The sequence below is a fragment of the Hipposideros armiger genome, unplaced genomic scaffold (genome assembly GCF_001890085.2).
Source record: "Hipposideros armiger isolate ML-2016 unplaced genomic scaffold, ASM189008v1 scaffold_276, whole genome shotgun sequence".
NCBI classification, from domain to species: Eukaryota; Metazoa; Chordata; class Mammalia; order Chiroptera; family Hipposideridae; genus Hipposideros; species Hipposideros armiger.
This window is the reverse complement of record NW_017731626.1, coordinates 159,212-172,691: the sequence shown is the minus strand read 5'-3', so window position 1 is coordinate 172,691 and position 13,480 is coordinate 159,212. Positions and strand designations below refer to the sequence as shown.

Below are 13,480 nucleotides of genomic sequence, written 5' to 3'. Positions count from 1 at the left end.
CAGAATGTGCCACTGTACCTTTAGAATCAGCAAGCAACCTGTGAGGTATTACTTTGAGACCACAACAATATACTGTTCCACAATAGCCACATAATCATCACCAATTAGTTTTTGCATCCTCTGATGATGCAACCTAAGGGTTACAAAAGAGATTTTCTAAATTTATCAGCTGATATTCTATAAAGACCAGCTTTCTCTCTCTCTCTCTGATTATTACTATATACTCATGTGTCATAACCCATTACTGTCATTATTCTATCTGATGCTCAAATTGTTCCATTTTTGCCAGTGAGAGCTCTTTCACACCAGCATCTGGGTCCCTGGATATGACTCCATTCTCCTCTGGGTACGATCTTGCTTTCTAGTACAGATGTCCCAGGCTCGCCTAGTACTCTCCCAGCTCCGACCTGGAACCAGCCATTTTTCTGGATCCTTGTAGTGGGGCTCATTCTCTCTTTTTCAGCAGATAAGCAACTTTCCATTCTCTCACCTTGTTTTCCTCATAATTTCATTTCCCTTCCTCTCCTACCTCCTTTCCTGGTCATTCATCATTTGCATGAGCACAAATAGCTCTTTGTCCTTGGTGGAAAGTGGGGAGAAGAGGGTCTGAGAGAAGGGACAGAGAGACAAAGACTCACAGTAAGTCTAGGACATCATTAACCATTTACCAGTCAATGAAAAGCTTCCTTTTTTATCAATTACCATGTGATCGGTTCATTCCAAAGCAAGGCCTGTTGTTTTGAGATGTCATTGTCTTCTGATTCAATGTACAAAATTTATATTATATTATATATCATTTTATTGTTTTATTTTATACTTATATAAAATACATGCACAGGAAAAAGTACCACCTATCCCCCTGTCACTTCTGTCCCCTTCTCTTGTTTTGTCTCCATCAGCACTTACTGCCTTCTAAACCCTAAAAAATGTGCTTCATTTTTACATTTCTATTCTCCTCCAAATAGAATATAAGTTCCATAAATGATAAGTCATTTTTTTGTTGTTTACTGCTGTGTTCACCACTATACTCACAGTGTCTAGAACAGTGCCTGGAATACAACAGGTGCCCATTAATTGTTTGTGAATGAGAAAAATGGCTTGCCTAGCACCCCGGGCCTAGAGGTAAGGAGGATCTGCTATGTATCCATTAAGCCTCTGCTTCAATGGCACCCCGCAAGCAGTCAGTTATTCCGTTTCCCGCGTTCCCAGAGCCTTTCTTGCACTTCCGGATCCTAAAACTAAAACTATCACATCATCATTGTTTACTTATACATCTGTCTCACTTGAAAACACTGCGAGTTCCTCTAAGACAAGGACGAGGTCAGACTTATCTTTATGGCCCAGCACTTAGCACAGCAGCTGGCACAGAAATGTCTGAACTCCTCCCACCTCTAGCCAGGTGCCCTTGCCACATGCCAGAGCTGCATGCTGGCTTTTCCTCTGCAGGCAGCCTCTCCTCCGTGAGCTGGGTTCTGGCTGTAGCCACTGACAAAGCCTTAAGCCCTGCCGGAAGCTCACAATGGGCCCTTTGACTCAACTGAACTGGGCTCTTTCAGGAAAAACACGTTCCCTGCCACAGCACCTGTCACTAAAGCCAGCGTTCCTACCGCTTTGAGGCAACACAGAGCCAGTGTTCATCAAGAAACAAGAGAGGGGCACAAGGCCGGCAGAGCCAGCGAGGCAGAGCGGTCTGACTTCTGGGAAGATGGGAGATGGGGTGGCAAGGTCGAGAGGGCCTTTCATCAACAGAGTTGCTGACATTCAGGCTCTGTGAATAGCCTGCATAGAGGACGGGACGGGGGAGGGGGCAAAATAAAAGAGTACAAACAGTAGAACTTGTCAGAGCTTTGCCTCAGAGATGGCTTACTTGCTCTTTTCTTTCAACCTTCTTTTCATTTTGCTCAGAAACCAGACTCTCAGGAGGGACGGTCAGCCGTAGTCTGCAGACATTTGCCTAGGAGAGACAGAGAGGAGAGGCCAGTTATAAATCCACATTTGGGGTAGAAAGAGCTGGGTGACCTTGTGCCTTTCAGAGCCTGTTTCCCTCCTTAGTGATGGAGATAATCATACCAGTCCAGCGTTTGCCTGGCCCATCACAGGCACTCACCATCCTGCTGCTCAAAACAAGAAAATTGCTGAGTGATTTCCTAGTGTTCAAACAGCATGTATAAGAGTGTGTATAGAATGATCTGATTTCACATGCATAGGCCAAAATATAGCTAGGGGGGATAGAGGTAAAAACACACACAGTGGTGATTGAGGTGCCTGGGTACTTCCTACTTGACTATATATTGAATTTTTACAATAGACATGCACATGTTCCATCACAAATGTTTCTAAGTCTATGCGCCCATGTTCACAGCATCATTATTCACAATAGCCAAAAAGTGGAAGCAATGCAAATGTCCATTGATAGATAAAGGGATAAGTAAAATGTGGCATATACATAGAATGAAATATTACACAGCCTTTAAGAGGAAGGAAATTCTGACACATGCTGCAATATGAATGAAACTTGAAGATGTTATGCTAAGTGAAATGAGCCAATAATACAAAGACAAATACTGTATGATTCCCCGTGCATGAAGTACCTAGAGTAGTCAAATTCATAGAGATGGCGAGCAGGATGGTGGGCTGCCAGGGGAGGAATGAGACAGAAGAATGAGCAGTTATTATTTAATGGGTATAGAGTTTCAGTTTGAAAAGATGAAAAAATTCTGGAGATAGATGGTGGTGATGTTTTCACAACAATGAGAATATGCTTAATGCTACATGACGTTTGTTTCATCCTAATGTCACAGTGTGGTCTGCTGTGACATATCCCAGGGAGAAGTGCTCCTGCAATTAAAAAAAAAAATCCCAAAGAGGACCCCAGCAGCACCCTGAGTATCCAACCCACTGCCATGGGGGCTTAACTTACAGGAGCGCTACTTGCCCCCTGTTATAGATCGATTGGTATCCCCCTAAAATTCATGAGTCCTAACCCCCAGTAACACAGAATATGACCTTGTTTGGAAACAGGGTCCTTAAAGAGGTTATTAAGTTAAAATGAAGGCAAAATGACTGATGTCCTTATAAAAATGGTAAATTCGGAGACAGACATGCATACTGGGAGAACACCATGTAAACTGCCCAGGAGAGAGGCCTGGCACAGATACTTCCCTCACAGCCCTCCGAAGGAGCCAACCCTACCAACACCTTCACTTTGAACTTCCAGCTCCAGAACTGTGAGACAATAAACATCTGTTGTCTAAGTCATCTGTTTTGTGGTACTTTTTACAGAAGCCCCAGCAAACTAATATACTCCCTAGCCTGGTTTGCAGGGTCAGAAATCTACACCAATCCACAGGGTGGCCTCTGAGCGAAACTACCTTGCAGCCTAGAAGCCCAGGGTGGGGTGGGATTGTAAAAGACCGTTGAAGTCCACCCTGCCAGCCTATGGAGGAACGAGTGAAGAAAACAACATAAAGGTAGTAGAACTAAGCTGACTTAAAATGAAGCCTGTAGAGTGAAGCGGACAAAACTGGTTCAGACTAAATGGGCTGAAGCATGAGGAATAGATTTTACTTTAGCTAGACTGAGGACTTAAAACTTTTGAACTTTTCAGTTGTACATCAATGCCTGGAAATAGATATAGAGATAGATATAGACATAGACATATAGATATAGACATATAGATATAGATATAGATAACCCTCTGATCATGCTCTGAAGGACTTAAGAATGTTCACGTGTCCAGACCACTTGTCATCCATTATACAGGCCATCGGACATCGGGAAGATTATCATCTTGGACCAATCCAAAGGCTAAGCACGCAGGGCTTACTCTTCTCAAGAATGTAATTTTTACGTAAGAACGCTTAACTTTTCTTTCTTCTTCAGAACACTCTGGGTATTGCCTAGTTGTGTTTCCAGTTTGTAAACACGAAGACCCTTGAATAAAACTGCTATTTTTAATTTTAGCAAAGCTTGATCCATTTGCACTTGGGTGACAGTATGAAGGAACCCCCACACCTAACAATACAACTGGCAGACAGATGCCCAGTCTGAGGGTAACATTTTCCAAGCCCAGGTGACAGGGCCCATTTGGAACATGTGTTAGCACTTCCTCATGCACCATCACCTCCCTTTGAGGCATCCCATTTTGTTATCAGGCAATTCTAACCTCAGAACTCCCACCTAATACACCCAGGTTGTCCTCAGGGACTGCAGCCTACTTTCCCTTTCTCTAGGCAGGCCTCCTGTCCTCTGAACCTCTTTTCTTCTGGATTAAACAACCCCGGTTCTTTCAATCACATGACTTGATTTCAAGAACTCTCTCCACCTTTACTCTCTTTTGGGCAAGCTTCATTGCCCAAAGACCCCAGGGCTATCTGCATCTTATGTGGCCAACTTTGCATCAAAACTTCAAAACTCACCACCAGTCATGTTGGCCAAAGAGAAACCAACCATTCCACAGGTAGCTCTCTTAGCTGACAGGCAACAACACTGATGGGAATCTGAGTCCTTCCAAAGAAAAGCAACCCTCTAACTTCAGGCCCCCTGAATTGGTTGGAACCAGCTGGCATCTGTACAAACATCAAAGTGTAACTCACACCAGGCAGGCAATCCAAGTTTGTGATGCTCAATAATGTTCTCTGATAGGCTGGATCTAACCCATAGTATAATTCTGCAGAGAAAAGGAGGTGCTCTTCTCCTGCACCACATCCCATACACAAACGTGTGTACACATACACATGTGTACATACATGCACACATTTGCACAGATGCACACATACACAGAGATTCCTACTAGCTGTGTTGACTATGGGCAAGATATTTAAGCTCTCTGAATCTTAAGGGCAAAATGTGGATAAAAGATAAATGTCTGGCACCTAGTAAGTCTCAATCAATGTTAAGTATTTTTATTATTATCTAGATATTATCATCATCCTACAAGCTCCAAAATAAAATAGACCTACTTGATTTCACAGCTTTGCTTTCTATAGAAATAACAATTTGGTCAAACCGATCTAGTGGACATTACCCCTGTGAAACCATTCTGTAGGTTAACTGCCCTAGAGGAGTAATCCCTAATGGCAATAATTTTCAGAACAAACTAAAAACCTGAAGAGGAGACAAGGCCCAGAGGTCCCCATAAGTCCAATCACCCAAAAGTGAGATGTCCCCTTCCCTTGTGTGAGCCCCTTCTTCATCTGTCCACCCATAACTTAGATATTCCTCAACGCACTTCCTATAGCTCTCACTGAGCCACGTGTACCCTAGGGTATGCAAAACCATGGGATAAATAGAATGCATTTCCCTAAACTCTCAGTTTTATCTGGTGACAGATAATAAATTAAAATAAAATGAACTTGTAAAATAAAACATTTGGCATCAAAGATATCTGGCAGTTGCAGCAGATGCTTGAGGCTACTACACTCAGACCCCTGTGTTAAGTGTTTAATCATCATTAGAGGTGCCCTAATGGGAACACCAGGATCACTGCTAGCGTTCTTTAATCAATCCTGACCCACTGATGACTAACTGTAAAGAAGCACTTTAAACCCAGCTTGGAAGGATCAGGCGCCCTCCTAATAATAAAAGGCTAAATGTCATGTGAAAAAAAGAAAGCTGCAAAAAATTGTTAAGACTCCCATATTTGTTTGTTAAACACACTCTAATCTTTTGCATAGATTTATGGGGGGGAAATGCCTTTAAGGCAACACAACCAACTGGTGATGATGATCTCTACAAAGTGGGATTTTTGTATTGTTTGCACTATTCCAAGTTTTTTAACTAAAATAATAATAGTAATAATAGCACTAGTAAAAACTGAGAGAGAATGTATCAGAAAGATAGGAAGAAAGGTAGCAACCCTTCCTAAACCCACAGGACTGTCTCAGGAACAGCAGAGAACATCCCAGTGGTCTAGAAGGTACTCTGAATTCCTTAACAGAGGTCCTAGGAAAAGTAACGCCTGAACACACCCACTAGGTGGACTTGGTACAGACTACCTGTACTCATTAGCTTTCAGAAATCTCTCTATAGTAAAATCCCCCACTGAGTAAGATCAAGGCAGTGTTTCTAATCTCTCTCAGCATTTGGTGATGCTAATCTCATGGTTTCCTGAAACTCAGCTACACAATACCCAGAGCAGCCCAGGCTGGGCAGTACCTGAGAGGCAGGTAGGGTCCTTCATTCCCAGGAGTTCTCACAGTGGCCGGCTCAGCCTTGTGTTCTGAACAATGAGGACAGCTGACTGTTCCTCTCCTTGAACACCACTGCTATTGCACCAGCTGTCCCTGCAAGCGGGGGTCCCTTCCAGTGGATAAAAGCAGGAACATGGACTCAGTGCATTTCACCACTCAGTTACTAAGCATCTACTACTTGTAAAATACTGTCAAGGGCTCTGAGGGTCCCGAGATGAAAAGAAAAACAGTCGTGTCCCCAGGAGCTCAGAATGCAAAAGCACACCTAAACAAGGCAATCAAGAACATTTAGTGTCACTGACAAACCGACACGAGTTCCTGAGAGATAAGGCAGATGGGTGGTTGAGGCATGGTAGAACTCTGCTTCCTGGATTCTAATATTGGTTCTGATAGCTACTAGCTATGAACCCTTTGGAAAGCTACTTAATCTTCAGCTTTGGGTGCCTTAGTTGTAAAACAGAGCTAACAATACTGCAGAACCACTCTCTTAGGATTGTGGTGAGGATTAAATTCACAAATACATGTCAAGGGCTTAGAACAGTTTCTGGCACATATTAAGCCCTCTGCAAGTGTTCTTTATTACCATGGGAATATAAGAAGAACGATAATCTTAACTGGAGGTGGGAATATATGGAAGGTTCCTAGAGATGACATCTGAGCTGCATAGAGAAGGACAGAAAAGACTTGTCAGGTCAGTGAAGTTTGGAGAACCCATTGCCAGAATAACAGACAAATACCAGGCAAGGTGTTCGTTCCAGGCTGGCCAAAGGCACAGAAGCTGGCCTGTTCTGAGAATGGTAAGTGGGCCTGCAGTCTAAGCTAGTGTGGGGGAGAAAAAGGAGAAACAGGCAGAGGCTCAACTCTAACACTCTACAAATACCTGCTGGAGAAGCAAGGTCTCTAGTGAAAGGCAATGGGGAGCCATCTTTAGAGCAAGGACTAACAGTTAAATCAGAGTTCAATGGATAGCAATTATTGAGTACCTTCTGTTATGTTCCATGCACTATACCATGAACAGAAGGGAAAAAATAAGGGGAGAGATCAAGCAAGCTTTGCACCTTAACTTCATTTGGTAGCCTTTACAGTGCTCAGCATAATATCAACACATAATAGGCACTGACTCAGTAAATGTTAGTATGGGTATCTTTTGGAATTGAACTAAAACACAGTAAGGAGAATATACCTGCAACACCCCAGATGCCCTTCCGCTTTCTTCAAACCAACCCCCATGGGACAGAGAGCTAGGGCGGGGCAGATAGCATTCAAGCCTCCACCACAAGAAAGGCCTTGTCTGCAACTCAGGGCACCTGGGAGCTAAGCAGGTCCTCTGAGGCTTGTTTCTGGCCCCCATTGTGGAAGCAGAGGATTTCGTCTCCATTTAGGGGTACCCTGGGGATCCACATACCATCATGCTCTCAGCTTCAGGCACCTGGGCTCACCTGAGGGAAAACTATCCATTCAAATAAAAAGGGTGGAGGAGATGACCCTGGGAGGTGACAGGGGTTGCTGATCAACACACAAAGATGGATTTCCCTAAGAAAATTAGCCAAATGGACTTACATCTCTCAGGCCCCGCCACGCTGTGACTGTGGGGCACTGCCCAACTCCACCTAACAAGAGAAGGTGTGGCCCCTGTGATTGTGGCAGAGAGGACAGACCCCACACTCTCTCTGCTCACCACAAGCATAAAATCTCCAGAATGCGCTGGTCAGGCTGTGCGGAACAGGGCACACCTGTCCTGGAGCAGGCGTTTTAGCTCTGCTGTGGCACTGAGCTTACAGGCCTGTGATTATCTACATCAGGGTGGGGCGAACGTTTTCTGTACGAGCCAGAGAATAAATATTTATGTTTTGCAGGGCACTATAAAAACCATGCTTAGCTCAGAGTGTACAAAACAGGCCGAGGGCTGGATTTGGCCCAAGGGCAGTAGCATGCCAAGCCCTGATCTACATGCTTGGGACACTTTTCCCAGGTGATGTAAGTGTCCTGCAGCCCGTCTTTCCCATATCAGGGCTGACTCCAGATAAAATTCATAAATAGGAGGATGGCAAACGCTCCTTCCTGCCTCGCTGGCTCACTTCTGTACCAGGTACACAATGTGCCCCAAGCGCCAAGATCAGAGAGAACACACAGGTAAATGAACGCTCACAGAGATACCTGTGTGACCCAGAGTGTTATTAACGTCCCCAGCCTACCCCCCTCCACACCTTGCCCTCCCACATGGCCAAAAGGACCTTCCGGAACACTGTCGCAAGAGTGTCTGTATTTCCACAAAAGCTGTAAGGGGACAGCAATATTTAAAGAAGGAATTCTATCCCTGGCTGCTCATTAGAGTCATGTGGGAAGCTTCCTAAACAATGCTGATGTTATTCTCTACTTTCTGAAGTTCTCATTTAAACAGTCTGGGGTAGGGCCTGGGCATAGACATTTTAAGCTTCTCGGTGATTCTGCGTATAACTAGGGTTGAGAACCACTGACTTAACCAAAGGAATGAAACTCCAACCGTGCAACAGGATGAGGCAACTTGAATATTTGGAGGTCTTCCCAGAAATGTCAGACTCCTCACCTGGGCCAGCACTCCCATCCATTTGTCACCTGCTTCCTGCCCAGGAGGGCCAGAGGTGATGGGCTAGCTTTATCTCAAGCTTCCCTTCCTGTTTTCCCATTTGCCAACTCAATGTCAAGTGTGGCCGCTTTAGGATCCTGGTGACACTCCTCTTTTTAAGCACCTATTACAGCAGTCCTGGGGAGAGAGGGTCTCTAAACCCTCTCCTCAAGTAGGTAATCACAGGTGATGCAAGCAGTGGCAGGGTGCACGCTAGAGGAACACGGAAGAGGAGGGTTCAGGGCAGGCTTCCCGGAGGAAGACACGAAGAGGAGAGGCATGAAGAAGGCAAAGAGACAAGGAACAACATGGAAAGCTTGGGGCATGGTGAGTCATTTGGATGATCTGGAAAGAGTATGCATGGAGAAGGGGGACAGCGAAGCCAAAAGCAGACCAGAAGTGCCTGATGGGAAACTAAAGAGTTTGTACTTTCTCCTGGAAGTACTGCGGGGACCTTTGAAGCAGGAGTCGGGTGATGGAATTTTGCATTTTAAACAGCTCACCCTGATCTTAAAGAAGGGTCAACAATGTGATTGACATTTAGAAAATATCACTCATCCAAAGAGGGGCAAGAAGTAAATACCACTGTATTCCTCTTCCGTGCGCTGGGGAATACTGGAACTGTTTTAGGCTGAAAGGGACCACAGGAAGCTCTAAGGCCATAATGCACGTAATCACTGAAAGTATTTTAGACCAAAAACCTTTCAAGGTGGTCTCTAGCTAGTTAGCCCTGGATCCACAGCTCCCTGAACTCAGACAAATTTTGAGGCTGACTGACTTGAAAGGTTTCCCAAGTGAACTCAAGTTTCTTCAAGATCCCCAGGACTCAGGACTGTTGGTCCTACATCTGACACAACAAGATGGATGAACCGAAGCAGAGAGACTGGGACATTTTTTTTTTTTTTTTGAGATACGACTGACAATTTTTAGTGGCAGAGGCTTTTTGGCTCAGTTCTGAGGATGCCAGGGTTCCAAAACTTTTCAAGCTGGCTTATCAGGGGCTGGCTCAGGAAGGACTTGGTGAGGGGCCAGCCTGTTTTCCGGGTGCAGCAGGCCTCCTGCCCACCACCTCCCTGGTGGACGCTGCAGCCAACTTCCCTCCACCAGACGCTGAGGTCCCACAACACCCTGCGTCCCTCCCTCAGAGCCTGTATGACAATACGGAAGTTATGCACACAGATGTTTCTGTGGAAAGGAAAAGGAAGTGAGATAAACACCTGCCTGACCCATTCACCGGGTAGCTAAGTAGAATTCTTTATTTTGAGCCAATCAGGCACAAATAGGACCCAGGAGAGTGGTTCATTAGATAGGGAGTGATGACTGGCAAGCCCATTCTGATTTTTAACAGAGGGAGCCTTTGCCAAATAGAAAGAATATGGGCAAGAGGAGGCTAGGACAGGCCTATCCTTGTGGCCTTGTTGGGTTTGGTTTTGTGTTTTAATGTGCCACTGAGGGGCCACAATACCAGTAACACCAGCCAACAGTCTTTTATTATCATTCGGAGATACTGATAATATGTAATGGTGCTGGAGGAAACCCTTGACAGGTCTCACACCACACTAGCCAGACCAGTTAACCAAAAATATTTGGCTGCACAAAGCAACGTGTGCCTTCCCTTCAAAGCACACAACCTGGCCACACAACTGACCTTTCATTTCAAAGGCTCATTCAATGGGATTAACTGCATTTACAAAATTGCTTTCAAAATCTTGAAGCAACGTCGATATTTTTTTAAATGTTTTCCCCATTCTCCAAGGTCATCCTTCAGTCTACGCTTACTCTCTAGTCAATTTATCTTCCTGCTGTTGCCATAGATAAAAACTATTCTTAGAGCACAACTGGTTTGGAGGCAGATTCTTTTTAAATTTCACAATCCCTGCTGGTTGACATCTATAAATGCCTCTTAGAGCTTTGTTTATGAGCTGACAGAAATTACTCCCACCTGGTTTTTTGGGTTTTTTTCCTTGAGAGATGATTTCCAATAAGAATAAAGTATAAATTGTAGGTGACAGCCATTGAATGAAGAATAACTGGTGACAGTCTGGCCTAGCCACACCACCTTTGGCAGCTGACTCAGAGAACTCCCTGCTCAGTGTCAGTTGTCACCACCATTTCTGGTTGGCTTGAATGTCTGGACCAACACAGCCTGATTCCCCTGCAGCCCCTAATTTGGTAAGCTCTTTGGATGAAAGAGAAATGCTATTTTAATGGCTAATGTGTTATTGTTCAAGACCATCACTTGTCCAACATCAGAGAGGAAAGACATACAGAGTTTACTGAAAAACTTTCAACTGCAGGACCACTTTTCAGGATCACTTGTTTGGTCTACAATTTTATTTTCAAGACATCCTGTTTTTGTTTTTTTCAAAAAATTTAAGTGTTTTACCCTAAAGCAGGTCCAGTATGTCACTGTAAGTATAAGCAAAGAGTTCCATTTAATGAAGGTATTTCCTGCTTTCAGTATCCCAATGTCAATCTCCCTACAAATTCCTATTTATCCTGTAAGACTAAAATCAAATGTCTCCTGCAGATGTAGGCCTTCCTCAGTTTCTTCAGGAAGAACCAGTCCTTTTAGCTTCTATCCCACTTTGTCAACACTCTACCCCGCTATAACAACCATCACTTTGCATGATGGCAATCTGTGACAATGTCTGCCTCCACAGGGAAAATGAATCCCACTGCCTAGCCCTGTATCACACAGAAGGATATCTATAAATGTTGTTTAATAGATCAATTAATCAATCAAAGGACCACAGCCTTCCATGATGCCTCACACACACACACACACACACACAAACACACACACACACACAAACGCACAGATAGTATATGTGGCATTGGCAAATCATGAGCAGAGTTGAAAATCATAAAGGGAACCCTAAAAATTTTAGAAATCTTCTTCTCAGAACAAGTCTCCGTGTGCTCAGAACAGCCCTACATGGTTTGATTCAGGGCCCTGACCCCTCCACTCCAAAGAATTTAAGTTATTTTATTTGAAAGGCAGAGCCTTTTCAATAGTGTGTCCACTGTGCTGGATACCACAGCACTTATAACTAAAGAAGTACTTAGAAGTAAATATTTGAGGGGAAAAAATCTTCAGAAAGGTTATCTAGTATACTAATGAAATTTGTGTCCACCCACAATATCACTCTAACTGCCTCAATCAGTCCCCATCTTTGAAGGAGGACTTCGACAATTTCATGCAATTCATGCAATCTAGTCCCATGCATGACTGTCCAGGCTCAGGGCTAGCTTTCCAGTGGCTTCATTCTTTCTCAATAGAATTGTGTTCCAACTGAGCAGGATTTCCACAGAAAAAGGCAAATAAATACCCATCTTGGAGTAAGGCTGGGACAGTGGTTGGAAATCCACTTGGACCTAATGGGGATCTTGCTTTATGAAGCTAATGATTGAACAACCAGAATTCTGTCAATCTTAAGTGTCTGTATGTGTGTGCATACACACACCCCAGAACCCATCACTTGGCCCACACCAAAGAGTAACACAATGCCTTTCTTCTAGAGTTAAAAAAGAAAGACAGCATATAAGGCAACTGCTAGTCACTTGGCTGAGGTATATAAAAAGCAAATGTGCATGTCTACAAGACTAGAAAACAGACTAGAGCCCCAAAGAGGGTCTTGGCTGGGACTTAACCAGCCATTTAGCGAAACCTTGGAGAAACATGATTAAAGATGTCTTAACCACAGAAAAGAGGCACCAAATGATAATTACTAGATATCATGATGAACAGGTGAACTAAAAGCCACAAACCAAGGCCCTGGCAGTGTGCTATGAGACACTGATCTTGGAAGAGACATGGAAAGATGCAACCTGTGTGTGCCTAGCATTTCTTTCCCAGAGCATCTGGAGAGGAGAGGAAAGATGTAACAGATCACAGAGAAACACAGCATTTCCAAAGGGCAGCCTCCCTGGAGATGGTGCCCCGGAGGCCACTGTGCTAATATTTAAATCAGAAAGAAGAAATGCTTTGCATAAACCCAAGTCACATGCAGCTGGGCTCCAGCTGCTGCTCCATACTTTGTCAGGTGAAGCCTACCTTGACTAAGCCCACTCCAGTAGCAAGCAGTGTTATCCTATCACCAGCTGGGACGAGTGACCATTTTTTATAGCCACTGGAAGGAGGAAATTTTGCGTGTTAAGACGTTCATTACCTTTGAGTCTTAAGCAAAGGGCAATGAAAAAATGTCTCTCTTGTTTTTTTAAATTGGTGCCACCAATAAACTTGGTTTGATAGAGGAGTCAGGAAGGAGAGGAAATTTCTGGGAATTCCAGAAAGCCCCCTTCGAGCCTGGGACGTCGAAAAGAAGGGTCAGGGCCAGAGGCTGGACAGGACCGGAAAGTAAAGCCCAGGGTGGGGCGTTGGGGCCAGGGACTGCTCCCGTGAGTCCCCAGCCCCAGCCCCTTACAGCTGGCGACCAGCGCGGGAAAGCGGGATGGCAACAGCTCCCGCCCCCAGCTACTCACCCTCCTGCTGGGCGCCCCGGGCGTCCTGGCGCCGCTGCCCGAGAGCAGGGTGACGGTGGAAGTGGAGCGCAACATTCTGCAGCAGCGGTCAGCGCGGGCACCGCGCGGCGGTCCTCCGGCGGAATGAGCGCCCCGGGCCGCCTGCGTGGGGGTGCCGCGGGCCGGCAGCAGCAGCGGCGAGGGCTAGGCAGGAGGGGGC

At 44.9% G+C, this 13,480-nt stretch overlaps 1 protein-coding gene across 1 annotated transcript in view; it reads right to left on the bottom strand.

The window, feature by feature from the left end:
* MYZAP (myocardial zonula adherens protein) overlaps positions 1-13,460 on the bottom strand; it is a 133,344-nt gene extending 119,884 nt beyond the window's left edge. The window contains exons 1-4 of the mRNA XM_019657524.1: positions 13,282-13,460; positions 1,868-1,954; positions 530-606; positions 53-133 (exon numbers count right to left, since the gene is read on the bottom strand). Coding sequence (XP_019513069.1) covers positions 53-133; positions 530-606; positions 1,868-1,954; positions 13,282-13,356 — 320 coding nt within the window. The 5' untranslated portion in view covers positions 13,357-13,460. The remainder of the gene's footprint in view (positions 1-52; positions 134-529; positions 607-1,867; positions 1,955-13,281) is intronic.
* Positions 13,461-13,480: the final 20 nt, after the last annotated feature.